General features: G+C 42.3%; 1 protein-coding gene across 3 annotated transcripts in view; it reads right to left on the bottom strand.

Annotated features, from left to right (window-relative positions):
- The window catches only part of LGR5 (leucine rich repeat containing G protein-coupled receptor 5), a 1,160,674-nt gene that overhangs the window by 498,989 nt on the left and 640,808 nt on the right, over nt 1-20,877 (bottom strand). For all 3 annotated transcript variants that reach the window (XM_069228343.1, XM_069228341.1, XM_069228342.1), the window contains one exon: nt 2,313-2,384. In XM_069228343.1, coding sequence (XP_069084444.1) covers nt 2,313-2,384 — 72 coding nt within the window. The remainder of the gene's footprint in view (nt 1-2,312; nt 2,385-20,877) is intronic.

Here is a 20,877-nt window from a genome sequence, read left to right as displayed (position 1 = left end):
AACTATGAGTACAGCACCAGTTTTGAAAGCTCAAGATTATTCTAAGCAGTTAATAGTGCAGACTGATGCCTCTGAGCATGGGATAGGAGCAGTCCTGTCCCAAACAAAGGATGATGGCCTTGACCAGCCTGTTGCTTTTATTAGAAGGAGGTTACTCCCCAAGGAGCAGCGTTGGAGTGCCATTGAGAGGGAGGCCTTTGCTGTGGTTTGGTCCCTGAAGAAGTTGAGTCCATACCTTTTTGGTACTCACTTCATAGTTCAAACTGACCACAGACCTCTCAGATGGCTGATGCAAATGAAAGGATAAACCCTAAACTGTTGAGGTGGTCCATATCCTTACAGGGAATGGACTTCGTAGTGGAACACAGACCTGGGACTGCCCATGCCAATGAAGATGGCCTTTCCAGGTTCTTCCACTTAGAAAATGAAGGGTCTCTTGGGAAAGGTTAGTCTCATCCTCTTTCGTTTGGGGGGGGGGGGGTGTAAGGAAATGCCTTCCTTGCCATGGTTACCCCCTGACTTTTTGTCTTTTGTTGATGCCAGTTATGATTGAAAGTGTGCTGGGACCCTGGCATTGATTCTCAGCTGCAGGACAATGCAGTCTCTAAGTAAAGTAGGGCGTTCACATACTCGCAGAATACAAATGCTTTTGTGTAAAGAGTAAGATACCAGAGTGACAGAGTCTTCTCTTTAACAGTATCTATTCCCAGGCATCCCCTTCCTAACCTCCTCGCCCACATTTTGCTATGGCTCGCAATCTGAGTTTCTCGTGGCTGCTGCTCCAAGGTGTGTGGCTGGTGAGCGGTTACATTCTGCTCTGATGCAAGTATATTGTTCTAACATGTAGCACTGATCTCTAAACCTCACCTCCCTCCAGTTGCCTCGCTTGTTTGAAGCCGCTACATACATACTTTTTCATTCACTTTTTGGTATGTTCCACTCTTTCTGCTACAAATGGAACTTCAGTTATGGGTGGGATATCTTTAAATCTCAACTCCTGTCGTCATTTTTACTGCCGGTGTACAGTATAAATTGGTCTCCTATTCGTTTGTCAATTTGATTTCCTGATCTACAAGATGATCCACCAATTTCTCTACTATCTCACCATCCTCATACCAAAATGTTCTTTCTAAAATGATACTTACTTTAGGTAAATGATGCAGGGATAACTTTTTCATTCATACCTCAAATTAATTTAACTCTTTCTGCTCTAGATGAAGCATTTTTTCAAAAATGTACCCAAAGAGAGGAAGTTTTCCATCTGCATTCAGGTTGGCTGGACACACTCTTGTGTAGCCTGAAAATGTTTATCGATTTTTCCTGCTTCATGTTAGGTTTTTCTTGTGAACCAAGCGAAATGGGATAGTAACATTTTGCCTTTTGCTCCTGCCAGCGCCTATTAACTATTTAACTGAACAAATAAGATTATTACGTGGTTCAAGTACTAAGCAAAGTACCTTAACAATCATTCTTCTCTTATTGCCATATTTCTCAATACAGAAGGGTACAGATAGTGTTCGTTTAAAATTGTGTTCTGATGTTGACACGCAAATTATTAATATACCGTTGTGAGTAACACCACAGGAACACTACTGACATTCTAATATGGTGATGCAGTAACCCTTATAGCTAAGATGGATGCCCAGGGTGGGTGCGTCAGACGTATTTTACTAGCTGTAACAAAGCTGAACTTGTGCCTATTTTTCTGCGAAACAAAGCGCTCCGAAGGCAATTTTGGATCAGCCACTAATACTCACTCTGCCATTTCGCTGCCAGTGTTTCTGACTCTCCTTGACTACTGTTTTTTCTGTAATAGCTGTCAGTTCTCCAAAGGTTGCGATTCGCTGTTTATCAGAAACGGACACTTCCTCTCAAAGGCTTCCTTTTCCACTTTCATGGTAACCAGTGGATGGTTGGATGCTCGTTCCATCACTGGAACCGTGCAGGTTACTAACAAAGACTATTAATATTTAATAGCAATGATCCCATCCACCAGATAAACAGCAAATGATGCAAAAGAAAAACTCAAAATAAGACATTACTAGCACAACGCTCTATACAATCTGCATTCGGCACTTAAAACGTGCTAGAAGACGTTTCACAGAAAGCCCTGTAATCTTCCTGATTTACATATTTGGCATACGCACCTCCAGCGCTTAGTTACAGTAACACAGTTTTTGCAAGCTACTGAAACAAGCTTCTTAATTCAGGTTGTAAGAGAATCAATGTGTGTAGAGCGTATTGGTGTAGCATTTGAAAAATGGTGTTCAATGTTTTTATCCAAGTGTCTTTAAATAAAGCAAACTACTTACAGTGTTCTTAGATCGGGTAACCGCTGAAAAGCTGATTTTCCAACACTCTGGATTGGGTTGTCATAGAAATGGCTGTAAAAACAATGCTTAAATAAATATTAGGGGTCACCAACGATCATATCACCAACACGGTGTGACATGTCCGACTCTGCTGTAGCAAACTATGCAATAAATCGATATTGGAAAGAGATACCATTCTGAGCACTTGGAACTTGGTGATCTCACTATTAATCATTCATTTTTCAGACAATATAGAAAATATTAGCAAAACTAGAAGAGTTTTTACTTATCAGAATTCACTCTCCATACCAGTTTTAAAACTTAGTGATGCACGCAGCTCCAAGTCCCTTTTACTGCACATCACGACTTGTACTTCACCGCTGACATGCATAGGCTTCTAGGTAGGTTGTGTCCGGGCTGACCTAGCTGGTATGCCGGTGCGGTATGGCTACGCAGAGCTCTTGAGGTACGCACAAGATTAACTAGGGCACGGTCTTCCATGGACCTTACAGGTCCGCGCAGTTGCTGTTGAACGAAAACAGTATCCGTGCCTTGTCAGTCCCCCAAATTGGTACTCTGAGAACCAGACATGCTCCCTCACAAACACTTAAAGGGACGGTCTGCGTTCATGTAAATGGACCGTCATTTATTTCCCTTCTTGTGTGCGCTTTGTTTGAATTAATGCAAACTACTGAAATATACCTTTGACCAGTCTGACTATTTTAACAAAACAAACTGCACACCAACTTATCTCCCCACTCTCTTTCTTGCCACACAAGAGGACACCAGCATTTGTTCTGCGATCATTTAGGTACCACTTACCTTTTACAAATGTCACTTCTTTCTCTCAAGATATTTATTTCAGGTCTCTTTAGTACTTGAATTCCTAATTAACTTTTTACAGATGTGACAAGACTCCGTACTGAGTGAAACCTATTCTGAAATACTTAAAACCTTGAAACTATAGTACTGTGTTGGATATTTTGTGACTCCTTGATGGACTGTCCCTCTAAGTTCTCCTCCATGAACGAAGCCACCGTATTATAAATCATTTGTGAAAATGAACACGTTTACCATAACATTACTGTGTTCTTATTGTTGGGTTATGTAGTTGGATTGTGGGAAGCACAGTGATTGCCTAGTAACCTGGTGTTAGAAATGGGGTCTTTGGTTGACAGTCAGGTTACTCCCTGTTCAAGCAAGGACACTCACTCTAGTCAGGGTAAAAGAGAATCACCCTCAGCTAACCCCTGCTTACCCCCTTGGTAGCTTGGCAGAGCAGTAGGCTTAACTTCAGAGTGCTAGGTGTAAAGTGTGTGTACCAACACACACAGTAACTTAATGAAAACAATACAATATGACACAACACCAGTTTAGAAAAATAGGAAATATTTATCTAAGCTAAACAAGACCAAAACAACAAAAATCCGACATACACAAGTCAAGTTATGAATTTTTAAAGATTAAACTAAAAAATGCTTCGATGAGGTGTTAGCACGGCTTCGTGATGGAATTGTTCCCAACAAGCCAACACCAGCGGCACCGGACACGGAGTCGCGTAGACCCCCCAAGTACAGTACCTTTGGTGAAGAGAGAAAACAAATCGATGCGCAAAGTCGGGGATCAAGGCATCTGTGCGAAACGTTGAATCCGTGCACTTAGAGCGACGTCGGTCGCGACGTGGTGCGGCGACTTCCATGGAGTCGTGGACTTCAGCGGGGCTGCAGCGGCGTCAGTCCTGCGAAGGTTGTCGCGTTCCAGCGAAGATCACGGAGTCGGATGCAGGAGGCGTCACCGGATTTAGCAGCGGCGTCGGTCCGAAGTTGTCCGAAGTCGATTTCCTTGAATTTCCACTAGCTTTCCTTTCAAGGGCACAGGGACTGGATAGGGCACCACTGGTCAGAGCAGGAGTCTCTCCAGAGACTCCAGGTGCTGGCAGAGAGAAGTCTTTGCTGTGCCTGAGACTTCAAACAACAGGAGGCAAGCTCTAAATCAAGCCCTTGGAGATTTCTTCACACGATGGAAGGCACACAAAGTCCAGTCTTTGCCCTCTTACTCTGGCAGAAGCAGCAACTGCAGGATAGCTCCACAAAGCACAGTCACAGGCAGGGCAGCACTTCTCCTCAGCTCTTCAGCTCTTCTCCAGGCAGAGGTTCCTCTTGATGTCCAGAAGTGATCTAAAGTCTGTGGTTTTGGATGCTCTTCAAAGTAAAGTCTCTTTTGAATGTGAAATCCTGCCTTGCCCAGGCCAGGCCCCAGACACTCACCAGGGGGTCGGAGACTGCATTGTGTGAGGACAGGCACAGCCCTTTCAGGTGTAAGTGACCACTCCTCTCCTCCCTCCTAGCACAGATGGCTCATCAGGAAATGCAGACTACACCCCAGCTCCTTTTTTGTCACTGTCTCGTGCGGTGCAACCAGCCCAACTGTCAATCTGACCCAGGCAGGGAATCCACAAACAGGCAGTCACAGAAAATGGTATGAGCAAGAAAATGCTCACTTTCTAAAAGTGGCATTTTCAACCAGACAATCTTAAAATCAACTTTACTAAAAGATGTATTTTTAAATTGTGAGCTCAGAAACCCCAAACTCCACATGTCCATCCGCTCCTAAAGGGAGTCTACACTTTTATCAGATTTAAAGGTAGCCCCATGTTTACCTATGAGAGGGACAGGCCTTGCAACAGTGAAAAACGAATTTATCAATATTTCACTGTCAGGACATATAAAACGCATTACTATGTCCTACCTTAACCATACACTGCACCCTGCCCTTGAGGCTACCTAGGGCCTACCTTAGGGGTGTCTGACATGTAAGAAAAGGGAAGGTTTAGGCCTGGCAAGTGGGTACACTTGCCAAGTCGAATTTACAGTTAAAACTGCACACACAGACACTGCAATGGCAGGTCTGAGACATGATTACAGAGCTACTTATGTGGGTGGCTCAACCAGTGCTGCAGGCCCACTAGCAGCATTTGATTTAAAGGCCCTGGCACCTCTAGTGCACCTTACTAGGGACTTACTAGTAAATCAAATATGCCAATCATGGATAAACCAATCAACCATACAATTTACACAGAGAGCAAATGCACTTTAGCACTGGTTAGCAGTGGTAAAGTGCTCAGAGTTCAAAAGCCAACAGCAACAGGTCAGAAAAAATAGGAGGCAGGAGGCAAAAAGATTGGGGATGACCCTGCATAAGCAAAAAAGTCCAACATGACCCCCTACCAGCCTAAAGCCGGGGGAGAAAAATCAATACCTTGATATACTTCCCTGATTGGGGCGATAGAACAAGGACCCAGGCCCACAACAGCAGGGGCATGTTCCAGTTCTACGCCTTCCTGACTCCAGTTGGATCCCTCTGCCCATACTCTCAGGGCCCACTAAGCCAGCCCATGGGGAACTCTTCTCCACATCTGCAGACACCATCTGTGCAGCACCTAACTTTACTTTGCTCACAGATGTATCCCAATGGGCAGATAGTACCTCCAGGGCCAACAAAGTGGTGTTGCCCACTCCACACCCAGGGTGTGACTCTCGTCCCAGAGTTCAAAAGCCAACAGCAACAGGTCAGAAAAAATAGGAGGCAGGCGGCAAAAAGATTGGGGATGACCCTGCATAAGCAAAAAAAGTCCAACACCTGGGATGGAATTAGAATGGGAGATGGAGATTGTGACCAGTGACATTTTCTGACTGAATCTGCCAGGGTTGGTTGCAATATACTGGATTGGAATAAAGTCTTGGAAAAAGAGACCAGACTGGAGTCTTTTTAGTGGCGACGAGGATGGGATGCCATTTATGTACCAACCCTGGCACAGGAGTGGAGAAAAACGTAGTGTTAACTGCCTGGTGTATCAGTGAAGCGACGCCAGCATTTCTGCTAGTGGTGATGGAAGCCCCTGTCACAGAAACGCGACCAGTGTGTACAAAGTGAGGCATTTTGGACGAAATTGAGTCACCTGCGTGTAGCGTTGAATTAAATGGTAAGTCAACTTTCCGAATATAACTTCCAAGTATGTGTATTTGATTAAAACTCCCCATCCATAAGCCACGGCTCAAACTCCAACAGCCGCTACAGAATACATGCATTTCCACCCTCCATGTTCCAAATTCTGTTTCCATGACCAGTGACTCCATTCTCCGAATCATTTGTTAGGAACACCACACATCTCCCTTTCACAGACTACATTGTAAATGACTAGACATTTAAACAACCACACAAATATGTGGTAATAGTACAGTCAGACTAAATTCCATGCCTAACAATTCAGTATATAATCTTTAAAATATTCAGAAGTAAATTTCTTCCTACTACTTTACCTTTCTTTATACAAAACTCCTCTCTCAATACTACTTTTAGACCCTAAAGATCGTTTTGACTCTATGGTTCCACTTTCTCCTGAAGAAACCAAGTTCTCCAGCAGCTCTTTGACAGGAACTACTCTGTTCATATTCCATATTCTTCCATCTGACGTTGTAACTGCATTCCTATATAATTTGATAATCTTCAAAGGTCCAGGGTATTTTGACCTCTCCGCACAACCAAATGGAGCTTTAATTTTTACATCACCCATTCTGACGTCAAACTTACAAACTCTCTTCCTTATGTCATAATTGAAAAGACGCCACTCAAATCTTCTTTTTCTTGATTTTATTCCAGACAAGTAAAGTACTACCAACCCTGGCAGATACCAACGACCACTCCCAGGGCAACAGCCCCTTAACATTCCCTTCCATCCCACTACGTTGCCAAGCAACATTACATCCACAACATTCCAACATAAACCCAACATATCTCCCTCCCAAACTAACAAAAAGTTTCTAGCATGAACATTGCAAAATAACCAACAACAACTTAATAACTTACCTAAATATAAACTACAACATCTACATTTATACCATGTAAAGATTAAGATACTATTACACACTATTCAGTAAATACCTAAATCCAGATCACACATTGTCACTTAAATTACATAATCTTTAAGATACTCTGGACTCTTCACTACTCTTTTTTCTCTTCCCCTCAATCCCACATGGCTCTCTTCCCGACCACCATCCTCTATTTCACTTTTCCATTTCCTCAACTCTAACTCATTGCACTTTACCACACTTTCCACATTCCACCTCCTTCCATCCTCCAGTTCCACACTATGGGGGTTATTCCAACTTTGGAGGAGGTGGTAATCCGTCCCAAATGTGACGGATTTACCACCAGCCGTATTACGAGTTCCATAGGATAAAATGGACTCGTAATACGGCTGGTGGTATATCCGTCACTTTACCGTCACTTTTGGGACGGATTACCACTTCCTCCAAAGTTGGAATAACCCCCTATATCTCCTCACTTTCACAATACGTTTAGGGATAGACCACTTGGAACCGCCTTTCTTAGTTTTGTCCCACACCTTCGTTTGCACCCAATCACCAACTGCTAACTCTCGCTCCATCACACTTCCCATAGCCTTACCTTCGTACTTTCCCTGCATATCCGTCACACGACCAATTAAGCCTCCCTCATCCACTCTTTTCCTACCTGCCTTGCCCATCCAACCTGGAACTGCTCTGGTACAAGGTTTCCTACCTTTTAACAACATGAAAGGGGTCTCCATCGTAAGGGAATGTGGGGTGGTGCGGTAGCTCCACAACATATCTTTGATCTCCTTTCTCCAATTCAACCCACTTTGCAATGCTAACTGAATATTTTCTCCTAACACTCTGTTAAATCTCTCTACCAATCCATTCTCCCTGGGATGTGCAATAGGCGTCTTAATATGTTTAACCCCACAACACTCTAAATAATTTTCAAACTCGCTAGACGTGAATTGTGGACCATTGTAAGTTACTAAAACCTCAGGATAACCTTCACGCCTCCATATTTCTTCACACAACTCAATGATCACACTTGATCTGACGTCACGGACTAAACTGACCTCAGGCCATTTCGAGTGATAATCCATCATCACAATGGCAAAAGTTTTCCCTTCACCCTCCAAATTAAATGGACCACACACATCCATACCTACCCTTTCCCATGGTTTATGTGGAAAAGGAATGGGAACTACAGAAGTACTCTTGCCAATATGCGTTTTATCACTGCATGCACAACACAAACAGTTTCTGACAAACTTCTCCACATCCCGATCCATACCCGGCCACCAAAAATCCTCCCTCGCCTTCCTTTTCATACCTGACATACCCCCATGGCCCTCATGCAGCATTCCCAAAATATTTTCTCTCAGCTTGTGCGGCACAAGCACTTTGTTGCCCCTTCTTAACACTCCTCCCTGCTCAGATAACTCCGACCACACACATTTAAAATTCGATAACATCTCCACCACATCCTCTCCCAATTCCCCCCAATGTTTATTCAAATTGGTTAATATCGTTTGCATCACTACATCCTCCAACATTTCTGTCTTCAATACCTCCTCCTTTATAGCCTTTGTCTCAATTGCGTGAATATCAGCTACAACCCAATCTCCATCCTCTTCATATTTTACACCCTCCATTGGTAATCTCGACAAACAATCAGCGCTCACGTTTGCCACACCCGGAACATATTCAACAGCAACATTATATTCCTGAAGTCTATACAACCATTTTGCTATCCGAGGTGATGCACAGCTGGCTCCCTTGGTTGTAAAAATATCCACCAATGGTTTGTGGTCCGTCCGCAAGTCAAATTTTCTCCCCCATACATAATTCCTGAAATGTTGCACCCCCCACCAACAAGCAAGAGCTTCTTTCTCAATAACCGAGTAGGTCGTTTCCGCCCCCCTAAGTGTTCTTGAGGCAAAGGCAATTACATTTTCCTTGCCCTTCCTCACTTGTACCAAAACCGCCCCCAAACCGTACATGCTAGCATCAGTATAAATAACGGTATGATCACTTGTCACAAAAGGCTTAAGTTCCACAGCATTTATAATGTTCTTTTTTAGTTCAATAAATGCTTGTTGGCATGCCTCCGACCACTCAAATGCCTGGTTTTTCTTCATTAATGCGCGTAGAGGATGAGCTATGTCCGCAAAATTTCTCACAAATTTCGCATAGTACTCCGCTAAACCCAAGAATGATCTTAGTTGATCCTTATCCCGTGGATTAGGCGCTTTCTCAATCGCTTCCATCAATCCTACCCTGGGTTTTATTCCATTCCCAGACACCGTATGACCCAAATATTCCACACTCTGGCATTCAAATTTGCACTTTTTCATCTCAACACTCAAACCTGCCCTTTCCAAAATCGAACACACCCTATTCAGCACCTTATCATGTTCCACACTATTTTCTGCCCACACCAACACATCATCCTGGAAACACATTACATTCTTAACCTTGCCCAACAACCACTGCATCACTCTTTGGAAAACTGCAGAAGCAGATGCCAGGCCAAATGGCATTCGCACAAATCTATACGCACCCTCAGGCGTGATAAACGAGGTGAGATGTTTAGAGTCCGGGTGTAATAAAATCTGGTGATATGCATTAGGCAAATCAAGGGTGGAAAACACCTTTCCCCCATGAATACTGGCCAGCAACTCATTTATATTCGGTATGGGATGTCTGTCTATCCATATATTCTCATTTAAGTTTCTCAAGTCTATGCACATTCTAATTTTACCATCAGACTTCCGAGCCAACACCACTGGGCTCAACCACTCCGAAGACTCTACTTCTTCTATTACGCCCAATTGCAACAACCTTGCTAATTCCACCTTTAATGCATCCCTTAATGCTAATGGTACTGCCCTCACTTTGTGCACTTTGGGTATCGCACCGTCCCTTAAAATGATCCTATGTTGAAATTTCTTAAGACAACCCAACTTTTCCCCAAACAACAACGGAAACTTGGATCTCCACTTCTCTATCATAGGATCCTCATGTACCACACTCAGCACCTGTTCCTCTGAATTTGGGTTCAACACTATACCTAATGCTCTCTGCTCACTCCAACCCAACAAGCATCTTCCTTTTTCCACAACGTACACACACCCAATAGTCTCTCTCCGTTTGAAAACAATCTTCCCTTGAAAACATCCGACCACAGGTATTTTGGTACCGCCATAACCCACTAGATCAATCTTAGATTTAAATAACTTCAATTTTCCTATCTTGTGCTACGTGTCACTGTCAATAAGTGTATGAGGAGAACACGAATCTGCCCACATATCTATTACCACACCATTCAAGCTCACACTACATTTTGGAGGCTTGTAACACTCACTCCCTATTTGCATCACCCTGTCCGCAACTGTCGTTTCTTCTGTAAGGGCATCTCTTAACATCAATATTTGTATGTGGTCTTCTTCATCATCAGAAGACGTTCTCTCCACCTTTTTACAGTCGCCTTGTAAACAATTCACACTTTTTTTTTTCATTGCCGTTACACCTTTCTTTTGGTTACACACTTTAGCAAAATGACCCATTCTGTTACAATTAAAACATTTAACATTAGTTGCTGGACAATTCCCAGAAAATGCTAGATGTTTCGTACTACCACATCTATAACACTTTTTCTTTTTCTCTTCCAACTTATTGTCATTACTGGTGCTTTTAACTCTGTCAACTTCTCGCACAGTCACATTCTCTGCCGTGTTTTTACTCAATTCTTTTATATAACGTGACGTGTCTTCGATACGCCGTGCAATAAGTATTGCTTCATCCAAGGATGGATCCTTTAAACTTAAAAGTTTTTCCTGGATTTTCAAATTCCTCGTGCGATGAATTAATTGGTCTCTGATTATTTCCTCATGCAGGTCCCTAAATTTGCAGCTACCAGCCAAAGTTCTTAATGCACTTACAAATTGGTCAATCGATTCACCATGCGCTTGTGCCCTGGAAAAAAACTTGTGGCGTTCCACCACGATACTCACTTTCCTGCTAAAATGACCTTCTAACGCTTGTATAGCTCTCACGTATACATCGTCACCTTCCCCTTCTTCATCGGATCCTTCATCATTCACAACAACAGCATTGTATGGCAAAGTTTTCAATACTTTCCTGCCTTCAATACCTAAATTATGTTTCAACAAGGCTAATTTCCTTTTTGCTGTGAAAATAGCTCCTCCTAATGCCTCCAAATATGTTTCAAAGGTCTCCTGCCAATCTTCCCATGGCACAAGGGGGTCACCAGGGAGCGGTAAAAATGCAGGTGGTGGCGCTATGGACTGCATAGTATATGATGTATTTCGCCTTAGATTCTTTTCCTTTCAGCTGACTCACCAAAACACACGTTTTTCTTTTTTTTAATTATTTTTTAATTAATATTTTTATTAGACTACTGCTCTTCTTCTTCTGTAGTCTGAATGTTCCTTTTCATTTTCAAACCCTTTTTGGTCCAGGCAAAAGTCCTCCTCTTGTCGAAGGACTACACGACAGCAACCTGAGCATCGACTTTTTTTTTTTCCTTCTCCTCCTTGTTATCGAACGTGGAACGTGTCGCATAGGAAACGCCAATGGCAACACACACGCGAAGACACCAGCGCGCGACCACACCCACCTCGGCTCGCGCGGGCACGAGCGGTAGCAGCCTTTGAAAACACACAAGTCTCTGCGCGCGCTAGCACCGTTGCTGCGCCATCGTTCCTCCTCTGTAAGCGCGAGCAGATTCACTCCGCGCGCACCAGCACCCAACAACAGGCCTCCAAAAATAACAATCCAGCCTCCAAAAATAACAATCCAGCGTGAGGTGCTCACATAGGTGAGTAACTTCGGCAGATGAATGACGAGCACAATCTCCGTACAGCGCTCAATTCGATAGGTTGCACAAACACGATGCCAATTAGCCGTACCTCAATTATACGGCAAACCTTGACATCAGCGCACACTTCTCCATACCGAATCGCCGATCATCTTCTAGAATCTCTTCAGGTCGAATATCACCTGACGTTATGCAAGTTTCTCACCAGCCACACCTGGATGCTCTGTTCTTCGTGATGTATGGATGTCGCTCCACCAGGGTTGGTCACTCGTGGCATCCCACCTTCGCCGCCACTGAAAAGACGCCACTCAAATCTTCTTTTTCTTGATTTTATTCCAGACAAGTAAAGTACTACCAACCCTGGCAGATACCAACGACCACTCCCAGGGCAACAGCCCCTTAACATTCCCTTCCATCCCACTACGTTGCCAAGCAACATTACATCCACAACATTCCAACATAAACCCAACAATAATCTTGTTTCCTTTTGAGTAATAAACTTTCCTCTCCTCTTCTCCAGTCTGTTTCAAACAAATTAAAATTGTTCTTTACCCAATCCATCCATCCTGGACACAACTTGATATTGGGCACTCTTCTTCTGAAAAGCGCAAACGGAGATTTACCAGTTGTCGTATGTGGAGAAAAGCGATCGACAGTTATTCTCCTCCTAAGTTCTTTTCTCTGATCAATACCACTTACTCTTGCCAGTTGTATGCTCTCTTTAATATAACTATTGAATCATTCCACAGCCCCATTTATCTCCGGATGATAAACCGCTGATTTTTTATGTATAATGCCACAACTTTCCAGATATTTTTCTAATTCTTTTGAATAAAATTGAGGTCCGTCATCCAATAAAATTGATTTAGGAAAACCTTCTTTCCTAAAGATGTCTTTAAAAAATAATTTCACACTGAAAGAAGATATATCACTCACATTCTTAACCTCTACCCACCTGGAATACAAATCTAGTAAAACAACGAGATATGGAGTCGAATGTTCATTTTGTAAAGGACCAACAATATTGATTGCCACTTCATCCCACAGTTTGTTCAGTAAATTCCTAAGTTATTAAGCTTAAATATCCATCTTTAGATGAAGTAATAGTAGTGGCGAAATGCATAGAAGATACGTCAAGTTATATTAAAGAGCTAGGAAAAAATTATGCAGAGAATATGGCAGTGCAAGAGGTTGAGAAAGTCAAATGTAATAAAAATGATGGTAAGGGGGACGGGAAGAAAAAATGTTATAGGTGTGGTAGCGTAAAACATTTGGCATCTTCGGTGAATTTCCCAGCTAAGAATGCCAAGTGTTTAAAATGTGACAGAACGGGGCATTTTTCTAAGGTATGTAATAAAAAAAAAGCATTTTGGCTAAGTGATGGTCAAAAACTGGAACGAGTTTCATCGGAGGATGATGAAGAAGACGATCATATAGAAGTGTTTATGCTAAGTGATGTCACCACAGAAGAAGAATTGCATGAGAGGAACATTTTAATGTTGGGAAATGATCAGTATAGGCCTCTGAAGTGTGTCGTGAGCCTAAATGGAGTGTCGATTAACATGTGGGCGGATTCATGTTCCCTGTATACACTTATTGATAAGGAAACGTGGTGTAAAGTGGGAAAGGAAGATCTATCCAAGTCTAAAGTTGAACTGGTTGGGTATGGAGGGAACAGGATACCAATTGTGGGATGTTTTCAAGGAAGAATGGTGTTTACACAGAGGGAGATAACTTGTTATGAGCATGTGGTGGAGAATGACCTTAACTGGTCCTTATCAACTGGATTTGGTGCTTTTTCAATCGTCTCCATTAAACTAACTTTTGGCTTTATACCATGCACAGATACAGTATGACCAAGATACTTAACACTCCGACCCTCAAACGTACACTTATTCACTTCAACAGTGAATCCGTATAAGTTAAGGGAGAAGGTGCTGAAGTTTTACATGACGGACATGGTGGTATGTCTGGTATGAAGAGAAAGGCAAGAGAGAACTTTTGGTGGCCAGGTATGGATCGGGATGTGAAAGGTACGTGAGTAATTGTTTGTGCTCTGTGTGTAGTGACAAGATACATGTCGGAGAGAGAAGCACTGTTGTTCCTGTACCATTCCTGTATAAACCATGGCAGAAAGTAGGCATGGATGTGTGTGGCCCATTTGAGTTTTATGGAACGGGAAAAAACTATGTTATAGTGATGGTGGATTATCATTCAAAATGGCCGGAGGTCAGTATAGTGAGAGATGTCAAATCGAGTATAATTATAGAGTTCTGTGAAGAGGTATGGAGAGGAGAGGGATATCCTGAAGTCGTGGTGACTAACAACAGTTCTCAGTTTACATTGAGTGTGCTCAAGGATGATGTAATAAACTGTGGTGTTAAACACATTAGAACGGCTGTAGCATATCTGGGAGAGAATGAATTGGTGGAAAGGTTCAATAGAGTGTGAGGTGAGAATATACAGTTGTCGCTTCAAAATGGGTTGAATTGGAAGAGTGAGATTAAGAATTTTTTGTGGAGTTATCGCACCACTCCACATTCTCTCACTATGGAAACCCCTTTTATGTTGTTAAAGGGTAGGAAACCATGCACTAAGGCAGTACCTGGTTGGATGGGCAAAGCAGGTAAGTAGAGAGTGAATGAAAAGAAACTATTAAGTCGGGTGGTGGAAATGCAAGGAAAGTATGATGGTAGAGAAATGGACAAAGTGAAGGAGCGTAAGTTGGCAGTAGGAGATTGGGTGCGAACCAGGTTGTGTGAAGGAACTAGATAAGGTTTGTCCAGATGGTTTGTGCCTAAGCAGATAACGAGAGTTAGAGCATATAGGTGGTCATTCTGACCCTGGCGGTCTTTGACCGCCAGGGCGGAGGACCGCGGGAGCACCGCCGACAGGCCGGCGGTGCTCCAATGGGGATTCCGACCGCGGCGGTAAAGCCGCGGTCGGACCGGCACCACTGGCGGGCTCCCGCCAGTGTACCGCGGCCCCATTGAATCCTCCGCGGCGGCGCAGCTTGCTGCACCGCCGCGGGGATTCCGACCCCCCCCTACCGCCATCCAGATCCCGGCGGTCGGACCGCCGAGATCCGGATGGCGGTAGGGGGGGTCGCGGGGCCCCTGGGGGCCCCTGCAGTGCCCATGCCACTGGCATGGGCATTGCAGGGGCCCCCGTAAGAGGGCCCCTACATGTATTTCACTGTCTGCTGTGCAGACAGTGAAATACGCGACGGGTGCAACTGCACCCGTCGCACAGCTTCCACTCCGCCGGCTCGATTCCGAGCCGGCTTCATCGTGGAAGCCTCTTTCCCGCTGGGCTGGCTGGCGGTCTGAAGGCGACCGCCCGCCAGCCCAGCGGGAAAGTCAGAATTACCGCCGCGGTCTTTCGACCGCGGAACGGTAACCTGACGGCGGGACTTTGGCGGGTGGCCTCCGCCGCCCGCCAAGGTCAGAATGAGGGCCATAGTGTGGATTTGGATGATGGAAAGAGATGGAATGTGAAAAGTGTGGTAAAATGTAGTGAGGTGGAATTGCAAAGGTGGAAAGGTGATAGGGATGTAAAGATTGATAGAAGTTTTGGGAGAAAGGCGCGTGGAAGGGGAAGGAAAAGAGAGTTGTAAGAAAACCAGACTATTTGAAGGATTATTATAAAGAGTAGTGCATCTAACAACCATAGCTGTGCATTGTGTTGCACTAATTGTGCAATTTTTTAAAAAAAAATTTGTTATTGTTTTTTTTTTGCTTTGCTTATATTCCGGTACTATAATGTAGTAATGTAGTGTATAATGTAATTAATATAGGAAGGGAGATATGTTGGGTTATGTAGTTGGAATGTTGGAAGCATAGTGATTGCCTAGTTACCTGGGATGGAATTAGATTGGGAGATGGAGATTGTGAGCAGTGACCGTTGCTGACTGGATCTGCCAGGGTTGGTTGCAATATACTGGATTGGAATAAAGTCTGGAAAAAGAGAGCAGACTGGTGTCTTTTTACTTATTGTCCTCAACAATATAGCACGTTGCACACAAATGTTTAATACTGCACAGGCCTTTTCTTCCTTGGAGAGGTGTTAACCCAAATACATGAAGTGCTTTATGTTTTTGATTTTAATGCAATCAATAGGTTAATATTTATTTGTGATGATAATGACCATGTTTACATATTACTTATTGTAATTTGATCTTGTCTATATCAAATGTGTTATGTACATAAAGTAATCGAGATAAAAAAATTGATTCTTTCAAATTTTTAGAAATTAGCATTTTTTGAATTAAGAGCAGAAACATTTGGTCCGTGGGGTACACAGTTTTTTTGTTGTGTGCATTAGTATGGGTCCGAGTACCCAGGGGCGACCCCTTATTTCTTTCTTATTGCATATTACTGACTGAACTTGGGTGTAAAGGTATTCCAAAGTTTAGCGATAATTATAGAAACCGCCATATTACCAAATTTGACTTTACTGCTTTTTTCTGATCTGTCAAAGGTAAACATCAATGGATCTAAGAGTGATTGCCAGCTGATACTTTCTATTGATATTTGAGAATAGAGTTTAGCCTCAAAAAGCATGAATGACAGCACGGGTACGCCCAGGTACTGCCAATGTAGAGCCCCCTTGACGCAAAGTAATGCAAAGCAGCGTTTCCAGCTGCTTTGCATTACTTTGCCATACAAACCAATGGAAATACCAATTTACTTTGGTTTGTCAATCCTAAAAAAGGTTTAGTGTTGGTTTAACGTTACAAATGTAAAGCTAACCAGATGCTAGACCTTTGAGAATCTGGGCCACAATGCACTCTGTTGGATGGCAATTGGTCCCTAGGTGTGCATCTGTATTCGGACTATGATGTAACCTAGATAAACCCAACAGACTTTGTTGCACAAGACAAGCAAGTAGTTTATGTTAGCTTGACTTATCATGTTCCTTTGATGGACTAGCAGGAGCTGAAGCACTTTGCAAAGAATTTGAAATAGAACAAATAGGTGAGACAAGAGAGACAACCACATTTATTTGAGGGCCAAGTAAATACACCCAGATTCTTTACTCTGGGTGTAAAGGAGGCTGTGATAGCAAGGCCAAGATCAGTTGATCAAAAAGTAATTAGCTTTGCCTACTAACACCTCTGCTCAGATAATTAGCTTGCATCTAAGTATAGATTGTTGTCTACATTTGTTCTCACAGATGGAATCTTGTAGCTGAAAAAGAACTGGAGTAGTGTAATTTCGGATGCACTCTGTACATTACATAAGTAACATAAAGTAACATAAAAATGTAATCGACTTTATATATTGTGTGCCTTAACCTTACTATTTTAAAGTGAAGCATCAGATCGTATTATTGAGGGTGCATTCATTGTAGCATCTAAAGTTTCCATATATATGTGTGTCCTAATGTTTATCCTAATGTTTATCTTTAACATGCAAATTTGTAGTTCTCCTTCATATTTACACTTGTATTTTGAAAGGCTGCATTTATTGAAAGCACATTGCATATGTAATCATGAGTTCACTGTTCATATTTTGCATTTATTCCGATTTTATGCTTGTAATTATAATTGCATGTTTAGAAGTGCATATTAACCGTGATTTATTAAGTTAGCATGAGTAGGCCTTCATTTTAACATGTGAAATGTATTTTCTGTGCTTGTATGTTCTTCCTTTGCAGGTACACATTCTTGATTTCTTAGCTAGTGAAAGGAGCATTGTGTATCAGAGAGGCCTGAGAAAGAAGATCTTGGCACGGTCCGGATGTTTTAATATACAGGATAAACCTCCTATTTATTGTCTATCTGAAGAGAAGAAACTAAAGGCTAACCTGGTCGTTAGTGTTTCATTGAATGGGAGAATCGCTCCAGGTTGTGAGTGCACTCCATCAGAAAGAGAAATAATTGGGCTTCTGGTGATGTGCTCAGAGATTCGGATTTTCCATGAACTTTCCCCTTTAACACTTTCACATTGTTAGAGTCACAGCAGATTCCATTAGACTTGGAGAGCTACAGACCTCTTTGACCCCTTTGTCCTTACAGTCTATAGCTTCATGTTCACACTGAAGTCTTTTATTTTTGAAGATATCTACTGGAGTCTTTGCAATGCTGACACCTATCTTGCTCAGTCCTCAAACTCTTCAGCATCTATATTAGGTAGTTTAGAATGTAACTATACTTCCTTAATTCCGTTTCTGCTGAAAGGGAGAAATCCAAATTCCTTTAAGGACCACCAATTCATGTTTTTTAGTTTCTGTATTGGTGTGACTGTAATTTCTATATGCCTTATGCTAAGGAGTCAGATCTTATTGCGGTGTGTCAGCCTGCAAGTTTTGGTTGTGTACCTTTGCAATCTGGGTTTGATATGCACATATAATTAAGTGATTACTACTGTGCAATAATGTACTAAACATCAATATTGACTTTTGGTCCTCTTTGTGAGGCCAAAATGGATTCACGAAAGTTAATTGTAAGTTGTTACTAACTCCATTGCCTCCCAGGACACTCCAAGATTCATCAAATGGAGACTACCAACTGCTTCTGTTTGAAACCCATCAGAACCTGAATTCTAAGGACTCAGGAGGTTTTACCATATGTTGCACATATAGAGTAAGCAGCCATGTGCTTAAAGTTAAATCCTTTTTAGAACACCCAAAAGTGAGGGAACGGAAGTCTGATTAAAAAGTGGGAATGATAAATTGACTGGCCCTTCCAGCCAGGGATGAGTGGATACAGGAAAAGGCTCTTCCAGATACATTAGTATATTAGTAAACTCTTATCTTGCGGTGTATCACATGGTTTTGAAAGGTCCAGCAAAATAAACGCACTGGAACTGTTTTCGTCATTGGTAAGACACAGGTAATCAAGTTGGGATTAAAAGAGTTGTACTCTACTGGTTTGGGTGTTTCTTACAAGATCATTCTCAATAATTCATCTTTCCACCTTTTAGATAAGGAAAATCCTCAGCAGAATCTGGTGTCCTCAGGGGCCTTCACCCATTTAATTCTATTTCCCTGGTCCCTAGCTGGCCTGATCAGGGGATTTGGGTTTTTGTCTCTCTCCTATGCAGGTGATACTCTCCTGCTCATCCATCTAAACTGGAACTCCTTTCTTGCCCTGACCAACCTCACAAATGCCAGAAGGCTAGACAATCTTGGATGAGTTCAATATGAACAAAGAAAAAAAACAGTAGAGCTATGGCTTGTTGGAAAAAATACTGATGGATGGAAAGACTCCCTCTGGCCCTCCTTCAGAGGCCCCATCCAGCATTAGCATGTCATACTTTAGGCGTTAACATTGATCACAAGCTATCCTTCTGCCCTCAGATAAATAAGGTTCCCTCCTCTTTATTCCACACACTGCGTCAACTAAGTGACGTTTTTGCCTTCCTTTAGAGGCAGCGTATGCCAAGATCAGATGTGTGATCTGTAAAATAGAGGTTTTCAAAAGCCTGTATCTTGGGAACTCAGATGCCCTACTAAAGAAAGTTCAACTGATTCAAAACTTTCCAGTCCAAAAAATATGATCATATCACTGAAGACCGAGAGAGCTTTCACTGGCTTCCAGTAAAGCAACATGTGATTTTTAAACAAGCCCGTTTTATGTATACTTTTGTTTCACAATCAGGATAAGTGCCACTTCACTAAACAATTTGATGGGCATTCAATACATGGAATGTTAGTTTCAAATTCCATCCTACTGTTGAAGGTTCCTTGGATCAAGCAAACATGGGTCAGTGGTTGTGCTTTTAGACTTCTTAAACCAAACTCTGGAGCAACGTACCTTTGCACAGTATCCAAGGCCATCTATCATCTAGGAAAACTTTAAAAACATTAATTTTCTGTTAAATTCCCTGGGTAAACTATGGTAACATGTGTACATACGTACAGAGTAGTGATCACATATTTCAGTAGTTTTCCAATGTATGGTAGATTTTAGATTACAACTGATTTCTAAAGGATTTCGAGAATGTTGTTCAATAAAGGCAAAATGACAATGTTAGGCTTGTGTAGGGATTAAATTACAGGAACATTTGCAATTTATTAATTGCTGTATCACATGGTGGTCATGAGTTGTTTTAGACATCTGCTTGTACACTAATCTGTAGGGGACCATGTCAAATATTCTTCATAAATAATGGAGCATAGTTGATTTAGGAAGAAGGTATCAATGAGCCCACTGGGGATGTGCATAGCAGAAGTACTGAAAGAGGTAAGAGTGATTGGAAATGACTTTGCATAATTAATCACCACTCAGATGAAACTGATTTTATTGTTGAAATGCATTTCCAGGGGGGTACAAAGTTGGTCTTGAGCGCTAAGAACAGCTTCATTGAGAAGCCAGCACCTGAAAGATGGAGAAATACTGGTGTCCTGTAAGGAAGACTTTTTATCTTTGACCTTGTATGCCTTCAAGTGACACCTATACATATTAAACAGCCTTGTTTCATAACTGATATGCCAACCTCCTTGGTATACTTTAGCTGCTTTTTACAGGCAGGAAGCGTGGCAAGAGTATCATTTATGAATCGTATATTTACCCCTGCATTTGATAAGTTTCAGCTTTAAGATTATGCCCAGAAAGAATATAGACAATATGGAGTGCCTGTTGGAGATGATTAAGTAAAGATCTAATAACATGTAAGCATAGCTCTTCTTGAAGTATCTCTTTCAGTCTAAACCAAGACAGACTGAGCATGGTGTGAGAGAATTTGAATATTAATGAAAATGACTTCATGGCTCTAATGCCAGTGTGGCTTAGGAGAGGGAGCTGCCTTGAGTGTATCAATGTTCACATTCTTTGGAGGGAGTCTGTGAATTCAATGGATGATGATTTCAAAGCCTTGGCCTAGAATGAATTTTGGATGCTGTGGTCTTTAGAACTGGCATC

The sequence above is a fragment of the Pleurodeles waltl genome, chromosome 4_1, assembly GCF_031143425.1.
Source record: "Pleurodeles waltl isolate 20211129_DDA chromosome 4_1, aPleWal1.hap1.20221129, whole genome shotgun sequence".
NCBI lineage: Eukaryota > Metazoa > Chordata > Amphibia > Caudata > Salamandridae > Pleurodeles > Pleurodeles waltl.
This window is presented reverse-complemented; position numbering and strand designations above follow the sequence as displayed.